Source organism: Pseudorca crassidens, chromosome 17, assembly GCF_039906515.1.
Source record: "Pseudorca crassidens isolate mPseCra1 chromosome 17, mPseCra1.hap1, whole genome shotgun sequence".
Lineage (NCBI taxonomy): Eukaryota > Metazoa > Chordata > Mammalia > Artiodactyla > Delphinidae > Pseudorca > Pseudorca crassidens.
The window spans coordinates 38,977,521-39,005,157 of NC_090312.1; the positions used below are offsets into that span (position 1 = coordinate 38,977,521).

General features: G+C 39.9%; 1 protein-coding gene across 4 annotated transcripts in view; it reads left to right on the forward strand.

The window, feature by feature from the left end:
* The first annotated feature begins 1,883 nt into the window (after nucleotides 1–1,883).
* The window catches only part of NIPAL2 (NIPA like domain containing 2), a 73,593-nt gene continuing 47,839 nt past the window's right edge, over nucleotides 1,884–27,637 (forward strand). The window contains exons 1-3 of one of the 4 annotated variants that reach the window (XR_010936256.1): nucleotides 1,884–2,315; nucleotides 21,867–21,935; nucleotides 22,967–23,138. Coding sequence is in view for 3 of the 4 variants with exons in the window: in XM_067711663.1 (XP_067567764.1) it covers nucleotides 1,934–2,315; nucleotides 21,867–21,935; nucleotides 22,967–23,138 (623 nt within the window). In the remaining variant the exon portion in view is untranslated. The remainder of the gene's footprint in view (nucleotides 2,316–21,866; nucleotides 21,936–22,966; nucleotides 23,139–27,637) is intronic. The other 3 variants (XM_067711663.1, XM_067711665.1, XM_067711664.1) reach the window with 3 other exon arrangements.

The following is a 27,637-nucleotide window of genomic DNA, read 5'->3' on the forward strand; positions in this document are numbered from 1 at the left end:
AATGTGGGCCAGATCATAAAGGGTCTCATATTGACCCTTTATGATCAGTGAGCATATGCATCAGTGAGCAGGTTTGGAAGTCTTTTAAATAGGAAAGTACGGGGCTTCCCTGGGGGCGCAGTGGTTGAGAGTCCGCCTGCCGATGCAGGGGACACGAGTTCGTGCCCCGGGCCGGGAAGATCCCACGTGCCGCGAAGCAGCTAGGCCCGTGAGCCATGGCCGCTGAGCCTGCGCGTCCGGAGCCTGTGCTCCGCAACGGGAGAAGCCGCAACAGTGAGAGGCCCGCGTACCGCAAAAAAAAAAAAAAAAAAAAAAAAAAAAAAAAAAAAAAAAAAACAGGAAAGTAACACAAACCGTTTATTATTTTGCTCATTACAGACTGTATGACTGGTTACAATATGGGTGATAGAATACCCTAAAGACTGGCTGTGACAAGCTCTGCCGGTGGTGCCCTCCTACCCCAGCCCGGTTTTTCCCTGCTGGCAGAGCTCGCCTCCCACTCCGAAGGCTGGAAATGCCTGACAATCACTTTCCCAGCCTCCCTGGCAGGTAGAATACGGGCATGTGACCCAGTCCTGGCTAATGGGACCTGGTGGGAGAGGTTGCTAAGGGGATTCTGGAAAAGGTTTCCCTCTCTAATAAAAAGATGCGTAAGAAGAAAAGCCCCGCTTCTTTTCTAAATATGATCGTGTTTGCATGTAATGCCTGGAGCTGCCACCGCGAATAGGGACAAGGCCAATACCTCAGAGATGGCAGAGCAGAAAGATGGAGGTGACGACGTCATAGAACCACACAGAGCCACCTTCCCTTTGGAGATAACAGATGCTTATTGTTCAAGCCACTTTTACTTGGATATTCTGTTCCTTGTACCCTACACCATCTCAAGGAAAGAAGCATTAATAAAGCCTCCAATATACAATGTAATATAATGTTACAGAAAATATTAAAAATAGACAGTTTTTCCTTCAGATACTTATTTGAAATAAATGAGCCATAAAATTGGAAATAGCTACCATATTAACTGTTCACTGAACATTTTGGGTGCTCCAGCAAGAAACTATACAATCTCGGAGATGTCTTATTTTTTCTCTATCTGAAATGATTTTTTTCTCATTTTCTTCTCTCATTTGCACATTTCCCTAAGAACATTTCTCGCTGTTCCCCGCTAGGCAGCAATTCTCTCTTCTTGAAGGTCTCTGTTTCATGAAGTCATGGCAGTCATAGCACATTATTTAAGAACAAGCTCAGCATCGTGCGAACAAAGAACTGCAAGTTCCAGGGCTTCAGGCAACAATACAGAATCACAGAGTGCTCAAGGTGAGAGGTACTTAACATCATCTGTAGTAACGCAGTAGAATTTGAATACAGATAAAACCAGAACATCTGGCTAGAGTTCCTTAAGACCATTAACAATTATCTCCCAACCTAAATTCTTATATGCAGTGGCTGGCAACTTTTCAGCATGTCCTTCTGGTTCCATCTGAAGGAAACCCCATCCAATCCCCAAAACACGTCAGGGTCCTCCAGCTACCACTGGAGAGTCCTTCTTTCATTCTAGGAATATTTGCTAAGGCTCTATCAAGTGTTGGCACTGAGATTTAATCTCTCCGATCTTTATTCTCGTGTCGCTTACAATATTTTCCGGGAACTCGGGACTTTTCCATATGCGAACCATTTTAAAAATACAAGTGAGAAACACTGCATCTGAGATAGAGAGCTGGATTGCCAGGTACAGGCGGAGTGAAGGTGGCTGCTTTGGGTTCGCCAATGTCTCCTTTCACACCTATTCACTTCGATAAGTGTTGACTCCGCGCCGCTGGGGCTGGAAGGGCTTTGGCCCCGACAGGTGCGGACCCGGCGCGCAGAGGGGCGCGGCTCTTCTCCCTCTTCGGGCCCATGAGGCCTCTGCTCGCCCGTGCCCGGCGGCGGGACGATGCGGAGCGAGCCGAGACGCCCCGGGAGGCCGCAGAGCGCGGGGCTCCTCCGGGAACCTGGCGCCGCGCGGGGGCGGGAGCCAGGTGGCCCAGGCGCGCCCGCCTCGCCCGGGCACCGAGCAGGAAGTGGCTGCGGCGCGGCCCGGGCGCGGCCTCCGCAGGGCGCGCCTCCTTCGTGGCGCCGTGCTGTGCGGCCGGGCCGGGAGGAGGCGGGAGCCCGAGTCCCAGCGCGGGGAGCGAGAGCTAATGGCGGCGCCTCCGCCCAGGGGCCCCGGAGCCGCCGCCTCGGCCGCCCTGGACGAGCTGTCCCGGAACCTCACGTACGGGGCGCTGGGCGCCGGCAATGGCTCCCTGTCGGGCGCTTGGTACCGCCGGAACCAGGTAAGGGCCGGCCGCCCCGCCGCCTGGTGGGGACCGGGGTGGTGCCGCGGCGCCTCCGGCTCCTCGGCCGCTCTCCCGTCGACTCTCAGAAGGACACCGCGCTGTCCAAGTGGGGCAGAGCTGACATGATGTTACCACACATTGACTTCACTGCCCCTCGTTTGGGAGAGCGGGAAGCCCTGGTCTGCCTCTCCTGGGCATCGATCCCTGGGAGCGGGTCGCACAGGTCTGCGGTCACGGGCCTCTGGGGCCCCAACCGTCCCGCCTCTCCGGCCTGAATCCGCCTTCTTCTCCCGGAATGATTCTAGGAGTGCGGGGCGAATCTCCTCCACCCATATCCGCCCCCCCACCCGCCAGGATCATTTTACAGTTCAAAAAAAATAAGTGACACTCTGTTCCCCGAATCAGAGAACTCGTTAAGGGCCGCCAAATGTCACCTCTGTGCGGATGCTCTGAGCGTGTGCGTGTGTGTGAGTCCCCAGTGTGTCAGCACAGCTCTTCCATTGCGGCGAGAGGATCGCTGGTGCTCTCAGCTTGCGATTGCCAGACTCCTTTTTCACCGGCCCTTTGGGGAAACGTCGAGAGCCTCAACAACGTGCATGTACGCTGGAAATACACGTTTAACAGAATCAAAGAGGATTAGAGCTGCCCATTTATTTGGGGCTTGGTTTAAGATCAGAAAAAAAGCCCTTCCTCTAGCCGTATTTCTGTTCTTTCTAGTGGGTGCAAGTGATCTTGATATGGTCGATTCCAAGCTTCCTTCTCTTTTCATATGGGTGTTGCTTTGTTCTTGTTCTTTAACAAATCAATGGTTCTTTTTATTTTACAACAATATAATTATAAAATATTTGTTGCTGTTGTTCTACATCAGGGATTTTACCAATAATCAAAGGCCTAGAAGCCTTTTATGCTTGAAAAGTGTTTCGAATGTTAGTTTCTGAAATGTTAAAATTTTGTTTTCAAAACCAACACGGAAGATAATTTACTTATATAAAGACAAAACAAGCATGTTCACGTTATTAGTATTCAACAGAGGAGACAGTATCACTCTGAGTCTGTTTTACCACAAAACATACTAAAATAGGAAAAATGGGGGCACAGAGCCTATTGGATTCCATTTCTCCTTGCTTCCACCCACAGGAGTTACAAAGACAAGAATTGCTTTTTATGGGAAGTTCTTTGAGCATATCTGTTACACTATGCTTATGCTAGCATATGTTATAAAGCATATTATAATATGCTTATGCTAGAAGCACTCCCAATAAAAGTTTAAGAATGATATTTTGTCTTTTGGTAAAGGAATTAAAGAGTAAATGTGACCTACCATGGCATCATCCAAAACAGGAGAAAACATTGTTTGCAGAGTGGAAACCCCTGCAGTCATTAGTTTTCTTTAATGTTTCCTGGAATTCAAGATCATCTTGGCTCTCTGACACCAAACACAGCTTATCACGTGACATAAATGTGAGAATTTAACTTTATGTTTGCAAGGCTTAACTTGCCTTTGACAATATAGAATTGTACAGGTTAGAAAGGGTGTATCCAGGATATGCTAATTGAAACTACTCAGCTGACACCCAAGCATAGCTAGTTTGAGGTAAGACTATATCAGCTTTTCCCATTATTATGCAAACTTAGACTATCTTATAAGATTATGGTATTTTATCCTTTCAGCGACTGCATTTGTTTTTAAGCAAAAGTAAAAATTGATTTTTAAAAATTCATTCAGCAAACATTTTATTGAGTGCCTCTAGTGCTGGGCAGGCCAGTAGAAATAAAATGGAATCTAATTTTTCTTTTATTTTTGGACACTAACTGAATACAGATGGCTGAAAATGGGAGTGGCTCCAGGAAAACAAAATAAGAGATGAAAGTTTAGGACTTGAAACTAACCTTGATTGCTGGATAGCCAGGATTTAATAAGTTTTATCACTACTGAAATGTTTGAACAGTGTCTGTTCACTGATAGCCCAGCTTTCTGTGTCTTTCCAAGAGACAACCATGAGATCTGATAAATTAACCTTACTCACAGAAAAAGACCAACTTCCCTGAAACACATTCAGGTGACAGATGAATATTTAACAGTGCCCGCTTAGAATCAGTGTCGTCTAAGGCAAAGATGTGAGTGCTTCTAGAGGAAGAAATCCCAAAACAAGTAGGAAGTAGAAGTTCAGTGGGGAAAATGTTTTAGGGAATCAGGGAAGGGAGGCCTTTGCTCCATCTGCATCTTTTAGGAGTCTACCCATACAAGTATAGATGCAGTAAAGTTCTACAAAGGTATTTTCTTTATGTTTCATCCACAAGTTTTCAGTATAAAAAATAATGTTTCTAAGATGGTTACTGAGCTCCGTGCTTTGTACAGATCACTGTGGGATATTCAACATAGTCTTTAGACTCAACACCTTCCTTCCTTCCGAATGTTATTAGGTGCTTGGGGAAATGAGCTATGCGGGTAACTGTGAAACAAGGCAGTATGTTTTAAGTGTCGTGTGAAGAATATAAAGTCCTTTGGGAATTCAGAGCAAGGAGGGTTTTAGCAGGGGCCATCAAGGATGTTTTGTGGAGAGGTAGTATTTGAGCTGGACACCTAAAGACAGAGTTTCATTGATGGGAGTCAGAGGTGGAAAGCATTCCAAGAAAGGGAAAAGTCGGGAGACCAAGGAGCAGCCCACGCTGTCTGAGCAGGTGGCCTTCTGAACATTTTTGTACCTAGAGTAGAAGTCAGTGGCCATTCTGGTTGCAGTGGAAAACTGATACTGACTGGAAGGTGGAAATACAGTTTCGGGTCTTAGATATTGTCATGGATTGCCATGAAGGACAACAGGTAAAGAAGTTTGGACTAAATCTGGTAGACAGTGGGGAGCCATTGAAGGTTTTTCAAAGAGGGAGTAAAAGGATCAAAGCAAATTAAAGACATTTAAATTAGGGTCAGGGACTTCCATGGTGGCTCGGTGGTTAAGAATCCACCTGCCAGTGAAGGGGACATGGGTTTGAGCCCTGGTCCGGGAAGATCCCACATGCCACGGAGCAACTGAGCCCGTGCGCCACAACTGCTGAGCCGGTGTTCTAGAGCCCGTGAGCCACAACTACTGGAGCCCACGCACCTAGAGCCTGTGCTCCGCCCCCACTTGCCACAACTAGAGAAAGCCCACGTGCAGCAACGAAGACCCAACGCAGCCAAAAGAAAAAAAACGAACACACAAATTAGGGTTAGCAGGATGCAGAGGCCTCTAACTGGCTAGCTATGGACCGAATCCAGCCCGTAGACGTATCTTGTGTCAAACTGCAGAGAGGTTTAGAAAATGTTTAATACATTGCCAGTGTTTAAAAATGAGTAGATTATATATAAGGTTTCAAGTTTCCATGAACTGTTTAAATATTAGAAGTACTAGCAACTTGGCCCTCTTTCGCACGTGATAACCGTGAGGGGGAGTTCACTGTTTAGAACAACCGTGCTCCCCACTTAGGCCCCTCTCTTTGCTCTCATCTCTTTTACCTACTCGCCTTGTAGGCACTTAATTTGCAACCAGCGTTAGAGGCTGTTGTCTAGTTTCTGCTGTCCACTAGCAGAGTTCACGTGGGCGTCACACTGGGCTTCAGTTTTCCTTACTGGTAAAATTAGGCTTAGAATAGAAGATCCCCAGACTCTTTCATGCTATCTGGTTGAATAAATAAGTGCCAATCCGGCAAGGCTGTAGAGGGAATGGACAGGAAAGGATGAACGTGGGAATATTGTGGAAGAGGGGTTTTGTGGCTGTTTCTTTAAGTTTATCCATGTTGCTAAATATCTAAATTCACAAAGACACTGTCAGAAAGGTTTATTCTGCATAGGGTGAAATGAAAAATTTAGATTTTTTTAATGTCCTTTATTTGAACTTTTGATGTTCAATGGCTTGAATTTTTAAAGTCAACATATTTAGAGGAAAATTGATACAACTTGGCAGGGAAGAGGCGAATCGAAGAGACATTTGTTACGCATTTACTATGTGACACTTTATAGCTATTATCTCATTGGAGCCCCGAACAACCTCGTAAGGTACATATTATCCTCACTGTTCATGTAAGGAAACTTGTGTTAAATAACTTGCCCCCGGATCTTACAGCAAGTAGATTTAACTGCAAAGCTATTTTTATTCCATGCCTGAAGGCCATTGCTTAGAAACTAAGGCTTGAAAAGAACGTGGTAGGAGAAAATGAATATGGCTTGCCTCACTGTACTAAAGAAAAATCACATTGAGTTTTATATTGCCCTTTTATTGATTTTGCTTTGCTACCGTTTATCTCCTTTCTGCTGGTCGCTGCATCTGATTGCCTCTTAGAGAAAGAAAAGTGCCAAAACTTACAAATAACCAAAGGGCCAGGTAGAGGTTGCTGGTCCTTTCCATTTCCTTCCCAAGAAAAATCCCTTTTTTGTTTTGTTTATACTTACTGACCTTTCTTTCTTTTTCTTTTTCTTTTTTTTTTCTTTTTTGCCATCCTTATGTATCCAACATGGCATTTTCCCTTTACTACATTTTCTTCGAGATATATGTATAAGGCAGCAAAAAGAAGGAAGGAAGAAAATGATTACCTCACAGCAACTGTATCAAAGCTTTTTTAATCATTATCATCATCATCATCCCATGGTCCTTATTAGAGGAACAGACTCTTAATGCTGTTGTGAATTTGTCACACCACGTGTTTGCCTTTAAATCTACCTGATATCCTCTTTACGGCTTGATTTATACTAACCAGCTATAATATTTGCATTAATGCAATCAGCTAAGTTCAGGCTGTGGGAAACTTCAGTTTACAGGTTTCTGTGGCTCGGTTTCTTCAAAAATCGTTTTTACAAGGGAAAAAAAAAAAAGGATAGAGGGAGAACCTGTAGATTAAAATACACCTAAAAGACCTATTAGGAAAAAAGACAGCCTTCGTTCACAGTGTTTAGGGATGCACACTTGGGTCATAAAACTATAGAGAAAAGCAAGGAAGTGATTGCCATGGAGTCAGGCCAGTGTTTCCTTGGGGAAGGGAGAGGCTGGGATGGGATGAGGCAAAGGGAGGTCTTTGGGTGGGCGCCCAATTTCTGTTTCTTGATCTGGTTGCTGTTATGAGGGTATTGGCCTTATAATAATTCATTTTAGTAAATTGTTCATCTATATCATTTTCTTTACAGTTGCCTGTATCTATTATATTCTACAATTTTAAGATGTTAAAAAATATTAGGATTGCTATGACTGTTCAACTTGCATGTTTTACCCAGATGGTGTGGGAAGTGGTATGCCATATTCATTTTGTTTCCTTAGGAGAATTGTTTAAACAATTTCTTTTTAAAATGTTGGTGATTGTTCAAAGTGGCATTTGAGAGTTTACCATGGAAAGGATGACATTCCCCTAAGCTATCCTTTTTGTTCAAGGATAGTGTGGTCTAAAAAGCTCAGCTTCTTTGCTAGGTGCGTTGGCAATTTTCTTAATTTCTCCAAACCTTGTCTTTCTCTATTGAAATGGTAATAACACTACATACCTTATAAAGTTGATGTAGGAATAAAATAAGATAATGTATATCAAATAGTTCCAGACACATAGAAAGCACTCAGTAAACACTAGCTATTATTAGAAGTATTACAGTCAACCTATATTATAGGAAATGTCATAAAATATATATTTCTAATAATTAATAATTATTGTATTTAACTCATTATAAATGGAAATAAGAGAAATCATGTCAGTTATGTGATGTAATTCTGTTTTCTTTAATCTAAAACCACTGATTTCTCTACATCCACTGCCTTCCTCACTCCCTTTGATGTTTGCCTCCCCTTCACTCTCCAAACATAATCACATTACAGAACACTTCCTGATTGCAGTAATTTCCTAATTGGAACACTTGTTATCTTGAAGTACTAAGGTGAAGATTCCTCCCATGTCTGATGCCACTTTCCAGAATTCAGGGTTGGGGTGGATGGGTGTGTAGCCCTGGGAACAGCTGACAGGTTTTGGTGGCAGTAGTGTGATGACGTCTTCAGACATTGACTATAGTTTAACCACCCAAGCAGGACCAGCACCCCAGCTTGGGAAGGCTCATGCCGTGTTAGCGTTAAGGCTTAAATGCTATTTATTTTAGCTTGAGTGTTTTTTGTTTTCCGAAGGTCCAACATTCCTCTATTCAGTTTACATCTTTTCTAACCTACCCCACGTGTTCCGTCCAACAGAATTACATTTTACATAAAGTCAGAGCTCTTGGCCGGTCTCTCCTGGTACACCAGAGTGTCCTAATTGCCTGGAGGCTGGCAGATAACACTCCACTTCCCCTCCACATAATTCTCAGCATGTACCTACCTGTACGTTTGCTTCACCTTGTCACTTGCCTGGTCCTTGGTCACTCCCAGCATGGTCTCCTGTCATCTTTGGCACCCATCGGGAGACACGGAGTAAATACAGGCTCGTGTAAACACAGGCTAGCAGATGTTTAGTCATGAGCTCCACACCACCAAATATTGCGTTTGTCCTGGCGTGACTCCTTCAGAGACCCACCCTGGCCATGGCAGGTCGTCTTGAGGCCTGCCAACAGCCCCAGCTCTTGTTTCCTAAGCCATCCCCTCACCTTCTCGGCACCTCTCAAATTTTCTCCTTTCAGTAACTTGGACCCCTGGCCTGACTTCTTTAGCTTGCAACGGGAGTCCATCTCTCTTCTGGCTTTTGAACTTGGCTTCCCTACCAAGAATGCTTTGTAAGTTAGGAGACTTTGGTTTTCGAGTCACAGGAAACCTAACATTAACTGGCTTAAGTAATAGAGGAAATTAATCAGTCTGGATGACGTGGAAGGCCGGAAGAACTCTGGGTCCACACCAGCCATGTCAGCATTGCTGGTATGTCATTCAAGCTTGAGGAGAATCCCGTGAATTCCGGGGGGTCTTTATTTCTTCTTCAGCCTTTGGACTTGCAGGGCTCTGGTTGTTCTGGGGCTGTTTGGGAGACAGCAGCACTATGTTCCCTCTTGTCACAGCCCACATTAATCTTGATCAGCTAATTGACAATGAGGACCCAAAATGCAACCAACATTCCACTCAATAAAAATCACAAGCAGAGGGTCCTTCTCAACAGAACAGTGTTGGGTAGTGATATCAAACAAATCGGAAAACAGGGACTGCGTCCTCAAACCGTAGCCATACATACGCGTGTGATATACATAAATTATATCACGTGTACATTATACAACGTACAATGTGTATGTGTGAAAGTGAGATAGAGAGACTGCTTCTGAAATACTTGAAAAACAACATTTGAAGGGCTGGTGTGAAGCTACCCTTGCTTATATAATCTGATGGATTGCTTCCATTGTGCTTCCAGGACTAACATAGTACAGTTATGTAATTGTAAATAAAGAGAGCCAAAGCAGAAGAGGAAATAGTGTGATGTACCTTTGGATATGGCCGCCTGAGTCACAGCAGTGGAGAAATGAGTGATTGTTTGTGAGCAAGGTACGAGCAGACCTCATGTTACAAGCAGCTGCCACAGCCGTAAAATAGAGAATAATTCTGAGTTCCATGTGCAGCATTTTATTAGTCTTTTAAGCTATACTTGCAGACCCAAATCACAGTCACCATCAATGAGTCCTAGGGGTATCATATGTGGGATGATCATAAAGTATGCTAGAACCTGCCTGCTGGACCAGTGGGATGCGAGAATTTTGCCAGGAATGGGGGAAATTACCTTGGCTATGAGGACTGACCCTTTAGAGGCAATGAAGAGTCCAAGTCACAGTGTCCCAGAGGAGAAAATTTGAACTTGATTCCTGCCTTGACGTCAGAAAGATCTGATCTGGTGGGTGGCCTGGCAGGTCAGTGAGTGGCAATGTCATGATCCCTCCCCCATATCGAGGCACAAATTCACCCAGTGGCTGGGGCCTGACATAGACACTAGAGTTCAGTCTCCAGGAGGATGGAGCTGGCAAAATACGGCCAGAGTGCAAGGCAGGCATTGCTCTCAAAACGGACATGTACTCTTGAAACCTAAGCAGGTGTTGGGGAAAGAACTGTCATTCAGTGAGGTCCCAAGTTTCCAACTTTAGGGTAGGAAGCCTTTCGCAAACCCTGGGCTGGCCCTGCGAGAGGCAGCCTGCAATCCTGCTTCTTTGGAAACAGAAGATGACAGATTTTTTAAATTATTATTATGAATATGTTCTTGAAAAATTTGAAAGTAAGGGGACCTCATCTTAATCTGGATGCAAACAATCGCATTCTTTGTGTTCAGCATGTCTGTCCTTGTTTCAAAGATTCGCCTTTCCAATGTTAAACGGGGTTGATTTGTTTTGTAATAGAACCAAGTTTAAGATTTCCTTAAGTGATATCACACCTTCCTTAACTATTGTTGCTCTCCTTTTAACCAAGTGTTAAAAGCCCCCAAAGGATGTCTTATTAAATTTTTCCCATAAATTTGCTCTGCTGCAACTTAAATTTCTCAAAAGCAAAAAAACATGGTGGCTTCTTAGTAAGCTTAGTAAGGCTTATCCTTAATGGAGTTCGGTTTTTTAAAATAATGAATGTACGGTTATGTAAGTAAATGTGTTCCCGAGTAAAAGACAAAATGTAATAGTGCTTAATTGTATGGAAAGGCAATATGTTGGGCTTTTCTGCCTAGGTTTTAAGGTTGATTAAAAATTGGCATGGGACAGCTTGTAGAATAGCAACGATATACTGTGGTATGTAACCCTGACCTGTTCTGTTGGCTCTAAATCACCAGATTTGGATCCAGTGTCATGAGAGTTTCTCAGGATAGAAAGGCAATAACCGTATAACATACAAAAACCAAGATAACAAATTAAAACTCTGTTCCTGACTGAAAATTTTTCTTTCTTCTTTTTCACGTATGGGATTATAGTTTTAACTTAGCTTGGGTTAGTATTGCAGACAACGTAATTATCTACAAGGGCAAAGGAGATTAGTGGTAAGAATAGTCCAACCCATTCGGTAATCTAAAAAGCATTTCATATTTCAGGTTGCCTCCAATGTTTGCTGCGATGAATATGAATATTGTTCCTCTATGGCCCTGTTGTAATTAACTCTCCACATTTCCCCTACTTCTTCTCCGAGATCCCGAAGTGTCTCCTAATTGGTTTTCCTATTCCCTGTCTTGCTCCCTCCTAGTCCATCCTCCACACTGTAGCCAGGATGAGTCTTATAAGAGTCACGGCTGGACCTAACATTCTCTGGTTTAGAGTCCTGCATGTTATAGCACCACCAGCAGATCCATGGCACGAAAAGCCTCCTGCCTGCCTCTCCAGTCCAGCTGTACTGGAGTCGTGCAGATGTGATTAAAGTTAAAGATCTTGAGGTGGGATGATTATCCTGGATTATCTGGATGGACCCTAAATGCCGTCACATGTATCTTTTTATAAGAGGAAGACCCAGGGAGATTTCATATGGAAGAGGAAGGCAATGTGGCCACAGAGACAGAGATTAGAGTGATAGAACCATAATCCAAGGATATGTCAGCAGCCACCAGAAACTGGGGGAGGCAAGGAATGGATTCTCCCTTGAAGCCTCTAGAGAGAGTGTGTCCCTGCCATTTTTTTTCTTTAATCCTTGAAATAAAAATTTTAATGACTGAAATTAATAACTAAACAGATTAGGTAAACAGTAAATTGGAAACAGCGAAAGAGCCTTATATCACAGTATAGGCAAACAAGTTCCAGTCTGTGCACCTGTATGCAAAATGTTATTTTAAAATAAGGCTTCTAGAAAAAAATGTAGGAAGTTTTCTCATGACCTTTTAACCCAGATATAAAGGGTACCACACATAAAGTTAAGGATCAATAAGTTTACTTTATCAATAGAGTATATTTAAGTCCGTTTATTACTTAAAAGTTTCTATGCAAAAAGAGGCAAGACACAGAGTGAGAAAAGTTGTACAGAATGCATATATTCAAAAAGAAATCATATTGGGGATAAAGTACTCTTACACGTCAAGTACAAAAAGACTGCCACCGTCAATTAAAAATTGGACAGTCTGGAAAAACATTTAATGAAACAGGAGAGCCAAGTGGTTTATAAGATGATCTGAAGGTTCAACATCATTGGTCATTATAAAAATGGAAATTTAAACCATAATGAGATGGGAGGTTCTCTAGAATAGCTAAACTTAAAAAAAATTACAATACCAAGACACCAAGTGTTGGAGGGGGAGAGAGGCACCTGGAAATGTTATTTACTTCTATATAACATTTTGGAAGAATCTTTGTGAGTAATTATAAAACCCAGACATATGCATACCCTATGAACTAGCAACTGAACTTCTTGGTATGTGGGCCCTGCCATCTTGATTTCACCCCAGTGAAATTGATTTGGGGCTTCTGGGCTCCAGAACGGTGAGAGAATAAATTTCTGTGGTTTTAAGCCACCAGTTTGTGTTAATTTGTTACAGCAGTCACAGGAAGCTAACATACTCTCCAACCTAGGCAGATTTGTACTTTGTCCCTTCTGTTCCCATGGGTTCTATAGAACATACCTCTATTATAGATGTCACAGGTGGTAGTCTGTTATTGGTCACTTTTTCTACCTCTTCTGAGCTTATCGAGGATACTTTGCATCCTTAGTTCCTGAAATAGGACCTAATATTTAGCAGTTACTAAATAAATACCAAATGGGTGCATGACTGAGTGACTAGCTTCTGGTGTGGGCTTCGAGTTGTCTGTCTCCCATGTCTACCATCTTCTCTCTGATCACTTCCATTTTATGTCCTTTTCCTCCACCTTGTGTGTTTTTCCCAAGCAGTGTCTACGTGTGGTTTTAAGCTGTGCAGTGGTTTTATTTTTCTACTTAGTCTCTTTCCTTGGTTCAGCCAGCTTCCTTTTTATTTCTTGCTTTTATTTCTTTCCCTGTTATCATCTCCTCTTTTAACTCTTTTTCAATGAATCCATATTCTCTTTAATTTCATTGAGTCAATAAAGCAGAATTTTTTAACTTCTTACTTTGAAAATTTTCCAACCTATAGATAATTAAGAAGAATAATACAGTAAACACCATATGTCCTTCACGTGGAGATTCACCAGTTGTTAACATTGTGAAATATTTGTTTGTTCTCTCTCTCTCTCCCTCTGTTTTTTATTTTATATTGTCATGTATCATTTGAAAGTAAGTTGCACATATTATGAGTCTTCACTCCTAGAAACTTAAGGATGTATCACCAAGATTTTGGATGTCCTCCTATCCCCTCCCAACTTTCTGGAAGTAGATTTGTGTCTACCTGTTTACTAGGTGCAAATAAAAAACAACCCCAGCTCATTCCTAAGAGTTTCCTGTGAGATGAAGTGACCTGAATGTTCATTTCTCAGATATATCATACCCTTTCAGGTTCAGGCTCTTAAGATCATTCCTGCAGTGATTAGTTGACCTAAATCACTTAACCTATGGTATTTCTAGTATTCGAAACTGGATCGCTCACGTCCATGTTCAGGGATATTTTACTGCCTGGAACAGGAGGTAGCATTATTCTAGTTGTGAGTTGAATATGACTATTACAGTGTTCAAGACTAGCTCTGGGGCTTCCCTGGTGGCGCAGTGGTTGAGAGTCCGCCTGCCGATGCAGGGGACATGGGTTCGTGCCCCGGTCCGGGAAGATCCCACATGCCGCGGAGCGGCTGGGCCCGTGAGCCATGGCCGCTGAGCCTGCGCGTCCGGAGCCTGTGCTCCACAACGGGACAGGCCACAACAGTGAGAGGCCCGCGTACAGAAAAAAAAAAAAAAGAAAAAGACTAGCTCTGAATCTATGGTTCTTTTGGTTCTTTTGTACTAGTTCCACTGGGTTTGATTCCAGATTTATGTTTTGAAGGCAGAGCCAGGAATATGGTTGAGTTCAAAGCCAGAACTGGGATAGACTATGACCAATTCCACACATCCCTGTTATCATACCCTATTGCCATCTGGCCAAACTGCCCCACCCATGGATTATAGGTCAATGACTTTATGTGAAATGTCTAAAGAACATTCTGGCACCAGAAAGTAGGAGATAAGATTGTTATTCCAAATAAAACAAAAACATCCTTAGTACTCATTAGTACTGATATTTTGAACCTCATTCTCCATAAATTGTTTGCTGTGGCTCCTACCATCTATTTGTCAAGCCATCCTGGAAAAGCCAGAAATTGAGCTACAGCACTGACAGGAGTGAGCACGGCAAAAATTAAGGCCATCTTTCTGTGTCTCTGGTCTGTACTTCTAGCTGCATTGTTAAGGTGTGGAGCAACCTTTCCTTCTAACTATTATCTTTGCTTTATTTTATTTGCAGTGAGAAAAGGAAACAGATCCTGCTAATTTTAAAACTGTGGTAAATTGGCATTGACTTGCCAGATGGTTACCTATTGCAGTCTGTGAAGAAATGGTGATTCAGACATGAGCTGGGTGCCTTGGGGCCAGAATTTGCCTGGTATCTATCTAGCTGTGTGACTTTGCACAAGTCACTTTCCTTCTCTGGCCCTCTGTTCTCTTTCCTGACCACCAGTCTCCAGATCAACAGGGAGGGGAGAAAAGAGGGCGGGGGAGAGAGAAGCTCTGAGTTTCCACTAATTCTAATATGCTAGAAATCAGATAACACTCTGAATAAAGTAATGAAGTAAACGAGATGTCTTTAATTTAAATGGCAAGTTTATAAGGGCTGCTCCCTGTATGCAAATGACACTTCTGATTGCAGGTGAGGATTTTGTAGTCATTAAAGCACATTTACCAGAGCCTCTAACTGGAAACAGCATTTAGTAATGCTTGCCTCAAGTCACTCTATGTCCTTGAAGGTAATTAAACCACCCTTTTAAAGAAACATTGCAAATTTGAACCTTCCCTTCCCAACAATTAGGGGCATTAATGAGGATTTACTGAATTACTACTCTTTACAGGTATGTGTCAAATGAATTTAATGAGCATGCAATTAACCTTGAATAATTAGGTAAATTTTCAGAAAAACGAACAATAAGGTATACCAGTTTATAATGTGTACTGGCGTACTTCCGAGATATTGCACGTTCAGTTCCAGACCACCGCAATAAAGCAAGTATCACAACAAAGTGAGTCACATGAATTTTTTGGTTTCCCAGTGCATGTAAAAGTTATATTTACACCTACAGTAGTCTGTTAAATGTGCAATTATATTGCATATTGCATCATGTCTAAAAAAACAAGGTATATTGATTAAAAAACACTTTATTGCTAAGAAATGCTAACCATCATCTGAGCCTTCAATGTGTCATAATCTTTTTGCAATAGTACCGTCAAAGATCACTGATAACAGATCACCGTAACAAATACTGTGATAATGAAAAAGTTTGAAATATTGCAAGAATTACCAAAATGTGACACAGAGACACAAAGTGAGCAAATGCTGTTGGAAAAATGACGCTGATAGACTTGCTTGATGCAGGGTTGCCACAAACCTTCAATTTGTATAAAATGCAGTATCTGCAAGGTGCAATAAAGTGAAGCACAATAAAATGAGGTATGTCCCTATTAGCAGGAAACTGTTCCTGACACCTGCTTTATACTATATATTTCTGTTTTTTAGTATATATGAATTCACTAGATTTTAAAAGTCAGGGGCTTCCCTGGTGGCACAGTAGTTAAGAATCTGCCTGCCAATGCAGGGGACACGGATTCGAGCCCTGGTCCGGGAAGATCCCACATGCCGCAGAGCATCTAAGCCTGCGCCACAACTACTGAGCCTGCGCTCTAGAGCCCACGAGCCACAACTACTGAGCCTGCGTGCTGCAACTACTGAAGCCTACACGCCTAGAGCCCGTGCTCTGCAACAAGAGAAGCCACTGCAATGAAGAGTAGCCCCGGCTCGCCGCAACTAGAGAAAGCCCACACGCAGCAACAAAGACCCAATGCATCAAAAAACACAAAAGTCAACAGGCAGCTTTCTTTTATTTATTTATTTTTGGCTGTGTTGGGTCTTCGTTGCTGCGTGCGGGCTTTCTCTAGTTGCGGCAAGCGGGGGCTACTCTTCATTGTGGTGCATGGACTTCTCATTGCAGTGGCTTCTCTTGTTGTGGAGCATGGGCTCACAGGCTTCAGTAGTTGTAGCAGGCGGGCTCAGTAGTTGTGGCTTACGGGCTGTAGAGCACAGGCTGAGTAGTTGTGGCACATAGGCCTAGTTGCTCTGCGGCATGTGGGATCTTCCCAGACCAGGGCTCGAACCCGTGTCCCTTGCATTGGCAGGCGGAATCTTAACAACTGCGCCACCAGGGAAGCCCCAGCAGGCAGCTTTCTGTTGCACACTAGTGGACACTTAATTGTTGAAATCTGAATTCTGGGACAAGCTTGTTCTTTCATGAAACTGAGTTTTTGCTGTATTCAAACCCCAGTTGATTATAAAATACTGTTTGACATCTTCCTAGGGCCAAAGGTCAAAATTTACTATTTCTAGACAGTGTATAATCAATCTGAGACTATTTCAGTTCAAATAGCATTTAATAAACAACTTCTCTGTGCCAAAGACCTCTACTAGTCATTTGGGTTACAAAGATGAGTTGATAAGTCATAGCTCTGCCCTCAAGGAGTTTATAGTCTAGAGGGGAAATGCACTTGTAAAACATAATTATAGTACAGTTTAATATATGTACTGATAGGCATGTATAAAGACTCAATTCAAAAGGAGGCCAGAAAAGCTAAACTTGAAGATAGATCTGAGGAAATTATCCATAACTCAGTACAAAGAGATAGAGTTGGAAAATATGAGAGCTATTTTAGGAAACAAGAATTAAAAAGTCCAACATACTTGTAAGCGGAGTTCTACGTGGAGAGAATAGAGAGAACCGTAGATGTTGGATTGTAGTTGTGTAAGATGTTAACATCAAGGGGAGGACTGGGGGAAGAGTTCATGGACCTACCTGGACATTTCTTTGTAACCTACTGTGAGTCCATAATTATTTCAGAATTAAAAACATTTAACAGTAATTACTGAAAGACTATAAATAAGATGTGTAACTTCCTAGCCAGAAGAGTAGGGGAAAGAAAAGAATAAAGAAAACTCAATCGTTTCAACAGGATTCAGGAAAAGAGAAACTAGAAAGCAAAGAAAAAGCAAGATAACTACAAACACAAAAAATATAGAAATAAAGGAAAATATATTTACAATCACAATAAACAAAATGGACTAACCTCCCCATCTGACAGAAAGTCTCAGGATTTTTTTTTTAATCTAGTTATTTTCTATATATAAGAGACTTGACTAAAATATGATGCAGAAATGTTAAAGTGATGTGGAAAGTAGCAAATATCAAAAGAAAGCAGCTACAGTAATATCAGCTAAAATAGATTTTAAAGAAAAAACCTAATGATAAAAGGAACAATTACTGGGGGGGGGGGGGTGTGATGAATTGGGAGATTGGGGTTGACATGTGTACACTGATGTGTATAAAATGGATGACTAATAAGCAAAAAATAAATAAATAAAAAATAAACATAAGTAAATAAATAAATAAAAATAAAATTTAAAAAAAGGAACAATTAGCTGGGAAGATAAAACCATCCTGATCCTGTATACACCTAGGACTATAGTCTTAAAATATATAAATACATGTTTGAGTAGATTTTTAACATACCTCCCTAGGCAATTGATAGACAAAGCAATACAAAATTTAGTAAGAATATCAAAGATTTGAACAATGACTTAATGGAGATAGATAGATGAATGGATAGATAGATAGATAGATAGGAAGGATATATAAAATGTATTAACTCAACTTTTAAATATTTTATTTTCAAACATACATGGAACACTTATAAACTTGACCCTACACCAGCAGGTCACAAAACAAATTCCAATTTACACTGTGTAATAGGTCAAAAGCAAATGTTAATATACACACAGTGTATTTTCTGCCCACGACTCAGTAAAATTAGAAATTAGTAATAAAGTGATAATTGACACCTCATTCATTTAGAAATATTAAAAAACACATCTCTGAATAATATAAGGCTCAGATAAAAATGATGAGATAATCAGAAAATATTTAGAACTAAATACCAATGAAAACTGTACATGCCAAAACTATGCAGGCAGCTGAAACAGGGTGTACTTAGGGGGAAATGTAAAGCCCTATCTGCATGACAGAAAGAAACAGAAAAAGCTAATGAGTTAAGAGTCCAAATGAAGAAGATGAAAAAAAGAAAAACTGAGTAAACAAAATAGATAATAAAAATAAATCGAGGAAAGAAAGAAATATATTTGTATCAACTTCAGAAAAAAAAGTCACTTATCTCTGGGAGGAAGAAGAGACTGAAATAGAGCTAGTTACATTTGTAACATTTTATTTCTTTGGGCAAAAAAAAAGATGTAAATGCTTTGTGTTTTTAAAATTATTTTTGTATAACAACTTATTGAAATATAATTCACATATCATATAATCCACTCATTTAAATTGTACAGTTCACTGAGTTGTACAATCATTACCTCCAGCCTTTAGCTGTCATATGAACAATACTGGTATGTAAATTTGTGTACAAGCTTTTGTGTGGATATATGTTTTCATTTCTCTTGGATATATACCTCGGCATGGAATTGCTGAGTCAAATGGAAATTCCATGCTTAACTTTTTGAAGAACTTCCAGACTGTTTTCCAAAGTGGTTGCACCATTATATATTTCCATGAGCAGTGTTAAAGGGTTCTGATTTATCTACATCCTTACTAACACTTGTTATTATCTGACTTTTTGATTATAGCTATATTATTTGGTATGAAGTGGTATATCACTGTGGTTTTGATTTGCAATCCCTGATGACTAGTGATGTTGAACATCTTTTCAATGTACTTGTTAGCCATTTGTCTTCTTTGGAGAAAGGTCTATTCAGATCCTTTGCCCATTTTTAATTGAGTCATTTGTCTTTTTATTATTGCGTTGTAAGTGTTCTTTATATAGTCTAGGTATAAGTCCCTTGCCAGATATATGATTTCCAAATATTTTCTCCCATTTTGTGGATTATCTTTTCACTTTCCTTGATAGTGTCCTTTGAAACAGAAAGTTTTTTAATATTGATGAGGTCCAATTATTTTTTCTTTGTTGCTTATGCTTTTGATGTCTTATCTATGGGAATCCATGGCCAAATCCAAGGTCACAAAGATTTACCCTTATGTTTTCTTCTGAGAACTTTATAGTTTGGGCTCCTACATTTAGGTCTTTTGGTTAATTTTGAGTTAATTTTTGTATATGTTATGAGATCAGCAGCTGTACCATTTTACATCCCCACCAACAATGAACTAGGGTTTCAATTTCTCCACATCCTTACCAACACTTGTTATTTTATGTTGTTTTTTTTTAAATTGTAGCTCTCCTACTGGGTTTGAAGTGGTAGCTTATTGTGGTTTTGATTTGCATTTCCCTAATGATTAGTGCTATTGAGCATCTTTTCATGTGCCTATTGGCCATTTATATATCTTCTTTGAAGAAAAGTCTATTTGAGTTCTTTGACCATTTTTCAGTTGCATTGTTTATTTTGTTGTTGTTGAGTTGTAGGGATTCTTTATATATTCTATATATCAATCTTTATCAGATATATGATTTGCAAATATTTTCCGCTGTTGTGTGGGTTGCCTTTCACTCTGCTAATAGTGTCCTTTGGTGCACAAGAGATTTTAATCTTGATAAAGTCCAGCTTATCTATTTTTTCTTCTGTTGCCTGTGCTTTCCGTGTCATATCCAAGAAATCATTGCGAAATCCTGCTAACCAATTTCTAAACACTTGGCCTGGTGGTGTTTAAACTACTCAGTGAATCATTTAAAGAATTTTGAAGTAACTTATTTCTATTCAACAATTTACTTTTATAATTATAGAAGATTTTCATAATTATCCATTCAATCCCAAACTTCTTCTGGATTTTTATTTTCCTGATTACTGCCAAATGCAGTCAGTCAATTGTAAATCGAAAGCATGGAAATAGCACATTATATTATGATACAATTGTTCCCCATGAGGAATAGTGATCAAAATTAGTGCCAACTGCTTTTATTAGGAAAAGAAAATTCTTAACTGATTAAAGGCCATGGATATTATATGTCAACTATTAAATGGGTTTTCAACTTTTCTGCTTCATTTTTTAGAAATACTGAATTTCACTTCAGCACATATAATGAAGTTCTAAAACTTCAAAGACATTTTGCATTCTGAAAAGGGTTCCTTGTGGTTGTAATGTTCATTTGAAATTCAAATAACTCCTTGGAATTTGAAGCTAGCTAGAAGTTATGTACTGTAGAAGAAGGGGGAAGAGCCCTTCTATCATTGCTAATTTTTACTGCTAGAAGATATTACATCTTTGTACCTAGATAGGAGCAGAATATGCATCTCTTGAAGTCATCAAATAATACATATGCTATCTATAGTGAAGATCTTGGGCAATGTGTCAGAACTAATTTTTTAACCTCTGTAGTTCTTGTTTTAAACCACTCTATGCTTTCTAAAGCAAGTATTTTTTTAAGCCCCTCATTTTTTTTTAAGTCTCTACATTTTATAGTAGATGATGTAGAAGACCCAATGGAAGTCTTAGACATGAGTCCCTTCCCTCAGAGAATTTGCCATCTATTTATAGAGCCTAATGATACACCTGACAATATAAAAGAAGAAATAAGGGATGTTCACCATTTAGAGTCTGAGAAAGTAAAGATGGGCTGTGGTGTCTGAGAAGGTTGTAAGGAGGTAGAGCTCTGATGGCCAGGAGGGTGAGGTCTGATTGAAATGGGCTGAGGGAAGAAGATACTCTGTCTGAGTGAGAGGAATGACATGAGAAAAAGTATGACATCTGACTGGAGAAGTCAGGACCCAGATACCCAAGGTAGAGGGAGCACCTTAAAGTGTGCTGTGGACAATTGGATGGGTCAGGTTGAGGACCGATTATGGGGAGCTGGTACAGTAGTTTTGTATTTAATATAGTTGTCTGTAGAGAGACATTGTGGGTTCTTGACCAGCAGAGTGGCGGGAAAATTTAGTCTGTCTCCAGTGAGGTTCATAGCAGTTTAGAGATAAAGGGATTTTGGGAAACACCTTATCCAACATCCCCTGTTTACTGAGGCCGGGGAGCTGAAATAACTTACTCAGTGTTGCCCATTAGAAAATAGCAGATCTGAATCTCAGGTTCATCCTTTAACCCCAAAGCCAATGATCTCTCTTTCATACCACAGTCTTCCAGAATATCTTAAGAGAAAGAAAAGAGGGAGAACAGAAATAATTATATAGTCCATACTTGAGGCAATGAACACCCCAATCAGAGAGGTTGCTGAGGAAATTGGCAGACAGGATAAATAGAAGCATCTTAGTGGGAAAAAGTCAGAACCTGATGACTATTTATTTTAGTGAATGAAGCACATATCTAGAGAATAAAAAATAATATTTGACTAAAGTGAAAAATTAATCCTAATAAAACCATTATTCATATTCCAAGTGACCCTGGCAAACGGGTGCTAAGTAAATATTTGCTGAATGAATGAACAAATGAATGAATGTATCAACTTAAATTTTCATAGTTTTTTTGGTAAATATCTTACAAGTGCTATTTAAAGTACCATTTAAAGAAAACATTTTCTTTTATAGATTCACCTTTTTGGAGTTTTGCTGGCCATTTTAGGAAACTTGGTAATCAGCGTTTCCCTAAATATTCAGGTAAGAAGAAGCTTATTTTCCTAACTCTGTCGTTTGATCCAGGGACACATTATGACTTCAGTGAGCCTCAGGCACTTTTGCCTTCTTGGACTTCCTCCTCCATTAAAGAAAGTATATCTTATGACCTCATTGATATAAAGACAAATATAATCCAGGCTAGATTGTGTCCATCTTTTTTCTTCTGATTTTAAGAGAAGTTAAATATTTTGTGAGCCTCTTAATAGTATTGTGTACCCCAGACCAGGCGCCTGTGAATTTGTATCACACTTAAAAAGATGCTCATATCTTAGCATAAGCCAAGATTTATTTTAATGTTCTACATTTTCTTATAGTACTTTTATTATTTTCTAAATAACTTCTGAAATTTTTAAAAAATTTTAAAGAAAAGATTTTAAAGTAATCTAGAATTGTACATACTTCTTAAGGAAGTAAATTCAGTTATCATAAAATCAATAGGGAAATAGAGCTTTATTTAATGGCCAGTTTTTCAGGAATTCATACATTTCCAATACAAAGAAATACTGAAACCAGATCTAAATGAGTTCCCCCATCCCTCTGCTACCAGAGCTTTCTGCCCTGTTATGTTTATTGTGGTAGCAACTTCGACTCATAGATTGGAATCCCTTTTCCAAAGGTGTTTCTTTAGTAACTTTTTATCTTTATTTCAGCATTTGAATTTTTTTGACAATCTAAAAGAAGTATTTTGGTGTGGTGGACTAAAAAGTCACTTAACTCCTTAACACACACTCCGTCTTTAGATAGTAACAGTGATAACAATGATATTTACTTCACAGAGTTGTTATGAGAATTAAGCAATATGTGAGAAGGCCCTTTAAACTATAAAATGCTATATCAGTATGATTCACTTCTGTTAATATGTTTGGAACAAACAGAAAACCATAATAATTGCTCTATAATAATCTGCAAATAAATTTAAAAGCCATGAAGCAATTTTATAGGACCAAAAATTTCAAGGCCAAGTTTTGGTTGGGTGGAAATATTTTCTTATTTACATCGTGATGTACTTCCAGAAATATTCGCATCTTCAGTTGGCGCACCAAGAACACCCAAGGCCACACTTCAAGAGCGTGCTGTGGTGGAGCGGCATCATACTGATGGCTGTGGGAGAGACAGGAAACTTTGCAGCCTATGGATTTGCCCCCATTACTCTCATTGCTCCATTAGGCTGTATGTCTGTTACAGGTGAGCCATTTTTCTGTGTTTTGACCAATAGAAATTTTAAGAGATCAAAATAGTTGGCAAAAAAAAATACAACTTAAACAACACATGCACAAAAGAAAAAAGTCATTTCCTGTTTTCTTAGCATGTTAACTTGGAACAATTATACTACCAATTTCAGTTATTCACTGTCATGGTGCCACATGAACCACAAAGAAACTTGCATTTTGTAGCTGTAACATCTGTGTTTCAAAGCCTGATTCCCAGTGTCTGAGTCTTAATAAATGAAATTAACAGTAGCAGAAAATGTTGTACCATGCTTTTTAATCATTAATCAATTATCTTAAAGCATTTGTGATAAAATGTTATGTTTTCTTCATATGCTAAACTGACATTACACGTAGTTAGAGTCCCTGATGCCTGATCCATAGGTTAGCATCTCTTTTACATTAAGAATTAGAAATAAAAACAAATGGGACCTAATGAAACTGAAAAGCTCTTACACAGCAAAGGAACCATAAACAAGACGAAAAGACAATCCTCAGAATGGGAGAAAATATTTGCCAATGAAGCAACTGACAAAGGAAAAATCTCCAAAGTATACAAGCAGCTCATGCAGCTCAATATCAAAAAGACAAACAACCCAATCCAAAAATGGGCAGAAGACCTAAAGAGACATTTCTCCAAAGAAGACATACAGACGGCCAACAAACACGTGAAAGGATGCTCAGCATCACTAATCATCAGAGAAATGCAAATCAAAACTACAATGAGGTATCACCTCACACCAGTCAGAATGGCCATCATCAAAAAATCTACAAACAATAAATGCTGGAGAGGGTGTGGAGAAAAGGGAACCTTCGTGCACTGTTGGTGGGAATGTAAATTGATACAGCCACTATGGAGAACACTATGGAGGTTCCTTAAAAAATTAAAAATAGAACTACCATATGACCCAGCCATCCCACTACTGGGCATATACCCTGAGAAAACCATAACTCAAGAAGAGTCACGTACCACAATGTTCATTGTAGCACTATTTACAATAGCCAGGACATGGAAGCAACCTAAGTGTCCATCAACAGATGAATGGATAAAGAAGATGTGGCACATATATGCAATGGAATATTACTCAGCCATAAAAAGAAATGAAATTGAGATTTGCAGTGAGGTGGATGGACTTAGAATCTGTCATACAGAGTGAAGTAAGTCAGAAAGAGAAAAGCAAATACCGTATGCTAGCACATATATATAGAATCTAAAAAAAAAAAAAAAGGTTCTGAAAAACCTAGGGGCAGGACAGGAATAAAGACACAGACATAGAGAATGGACTTAAGGACACAGAGAGGGGGAAGGGTAAACTGGGACGAAGTGAGAGAGTGGCATGGACATATATACACTACCAAATGTAAAATAGGTAGCTAGTGGGAAGCAGCCGCATAGCACAGGGAGATCAGCTCGGTGCTTTGTGACCACCTAGAGGGGTGGGATAAGGAGGGTGGGAGGGAGGGAGACGCAAGAGGGAAGAGATATGGGGATATATGTATATGTATAACTGATCCACTTTGTTATAAAGCAGAAACTAACACAACAATGTAAAGCAATTATACTCCAATAAAGATGTTAAAAAAAAAGAATTCGATATTGGTTATTCTACGTTACTATAAGAATGTGTAATCTTAGGGCTTCCCTGGTGACGCAGTGGTTAAGGATCCGCCTGCCAATGCAGGGGACACGGGTTCGATCCCTGGTCCGGGAAGATCCCACGTGCCATGGAGCAACTAAGCCCATGCACCACAACTACTAAGCCTGCGCTCTAGAGCCCGCGAGCCACAACTACTTGAGTCCGTGTGCCACAACTACAGAAGCCCGTGAACCTGGAGCCTGTGCTCCGCAACAAGAGAAGCCCGCGCACCACAAAGAAGAGTAGCCTCCGCTTGCCGCAACTGGAGAAAGTTCACGCACAGCAACAAAGACCCAACAAAGCCAAAAATTAAAAAAAAGAAAAAAAACATAAATAAATTTAAAAAAAGAAAGAATGTGTAATTTTACAGTAATGTCACAATTATCCTACTTTCAAAATTTGTATGACTTACTAAATACATTTAGAAAAGAAAATATGAGATGTTGGTAAAGACTAAAAAAAAAAGCAAAAATTACTGCTAAAAAAGAGAACAAAATCTCTAAGCCATGTTAAAATCAATAAAATCTTTTGAGTTTCACTCTTTATCTGCTGCTATGGAAACAGCATGTTTCTATGTTTCTGTGAATTTGCAATCTTCATTGAAATAGAAACAAGTTGATGGCTATTGTCTGGTAGCAACTAGATCAAGCATAATGTGCACCCACATATCCCAATTGTAATATTTCTCCTAAAAATTATATGATAGTCTTAAAAAAAAAAGCATAGTTTAAACTGAAATAATGTATACTCAAAGAGAATTTTATTTCATTTTGAAAGTAGTTTCCCCTTCTTAATAATTTAAAATATCTTATTTAAAATACTTTCATGATGTACAATAGTAGAATAGTTAGCAAAGAACACTTTTGGCTTTCAAGAAATTGTTCAGTTAAAATCACCCTACTCTGAATAGGCACACAATTTATGTAATCATTTGACTTTTTTTTCTTTTTTTTTTTTTCATTTGACATTTTTAACATTTAGATAAAATCAGCAATTTGAGGATATCTTATCTTCTATTTACTACTGCACATACCGCGTACATGGACATTCTGGATGTCTTTTTCTTCTCAAAATTTGAGAAATAATAGATAAAAGGTATTGTTACATTGTCACCTTGGGACCTCTACAGGCCCCAGTTGTTCTGAAAATGTTGTATTATTTTTCACAGTGAGTATCTGTTTAGAGGTGATCTTTAGTTTTGTTTCTTATTCTGCTTCATGCTCTGTTTCTATGCAATGTCCAAAGACAAAAGTGTCCGTGCAGATCAAACAGATGCCTCGGGGGGGGGGGGGGGAGGGTTGAGTGTGTGAGCCACATTGTACTGAAATTCTCCATTTACCTCTAGTCCCCCAGTCCTGGGAAAACTTTTTTCTGGGAATGAGAAGAAAAGAGCCATTCCAACTAACACAAAGAAAGGGGGATGTGCTAGATTTATTATAAAGATCAGCGATCTCACAGAAATGAAATATTAGCCAGACCTCTTGGGACCTGAAGTGAGAATTCGGAAATTGCCAGAGATGAAGGGCCAGCCTTGATACTCCTCCTAGACCTTCAATGAAGACGCCTGTGAAGCTGCTCATTTTGGCATATCTTGCTCGAAACTCTCATTAATAACGGGAAGTTTTAAGTTTAACCACCTTCCCCTTGGACAGTGACCTGTCCTCCCCAAACTCCCTGAGGGGAGGGGGCAGTCCACCCACCTTCAAACTTGGAGATGGGCTTTTCTCAATGCTACAGATCATTTTTCTTTGTCTGCTCCTAGCCTGGATTAATGTTTCAACTATAGAACATTTTTAGCAACCTCCCTCTCTGCCCATTTAAAATGATTCCAAGAAGTAAACTTATAGCCTCAAACATAAATTGTTTCCTGCTTTACAATCTTTGCAAACAGTAATATATGCTCATACATAACATTCTCACAGCACTCTTGCACTGAATTTAGGTCACTGTGCAATGCTGTGGGAGGGTGAGGGATGCTGGTGATTGAGAATTTTCCCCAGAACAACCCCCTACCACTTTTATAATTCTTCATGAAGATTCTAGAAACTCTAGAAAACTTGAAGCAAAAGGGACTGTATTTTTTAATAAATACGTTATCTTACGGCTATGTCTACAGATGAGGCAGAAGAGTGTCTACACGTTACTGAGCTAGAAATTTTATTTTCCCTATGATTTCTTGGGAGCTTCAAGAAAGAAATCAAACCTTTCTTTGAATTTTTTTTTTTTTAAAGATAACGTCTGTTGCAGTGTTGCATGAGGGATTGCATATTCTTTTCTGGCTTTCAAATTTTGAAAAGGAAGAAAAATAAGCAAGGAAGAAAACTGAAGTCCAGAACAGTTTTTTAAAAGTTTTAGCTCTTAAGTCTGAGTGAAGGAACTTTCTTCCATTTTCCTCATTCTCCTTGGGCAGCCTGGTTCATACCAACACACTATGTTCCTTTTCTCCTCTCCAGAAGTAAGGATAAATTGTGAGTCACCATCTCACTACATCCAGGCTGCTAATATTGTCAGTCCCACTGTTTTGTCTTACATAATCAAAATTCCTCCTCCCTTTGTACACTTCAGTGGAACAGATTTTTTTTTTTGTCTTTTTTTTTTTTAGGACTAGCACTACAGTAAGCACCATGGATATTTCAGTTCTCACTCTACCCACGTTCCTGCCTTGAACCATCTTCCTTTCTATTCTTTCTTTCCCTCTATCTGTGTGGCCTGCTGCTCTACACTGACATGCTTACCTGGAGACAGCATTTCTCAAGCACTAGTTTTACTGATGGTTTCATAGGTGTTCTGAGAAACAAAGAATTCTGTAAGCAAACAGGTTTCCACAATATTGGATTTA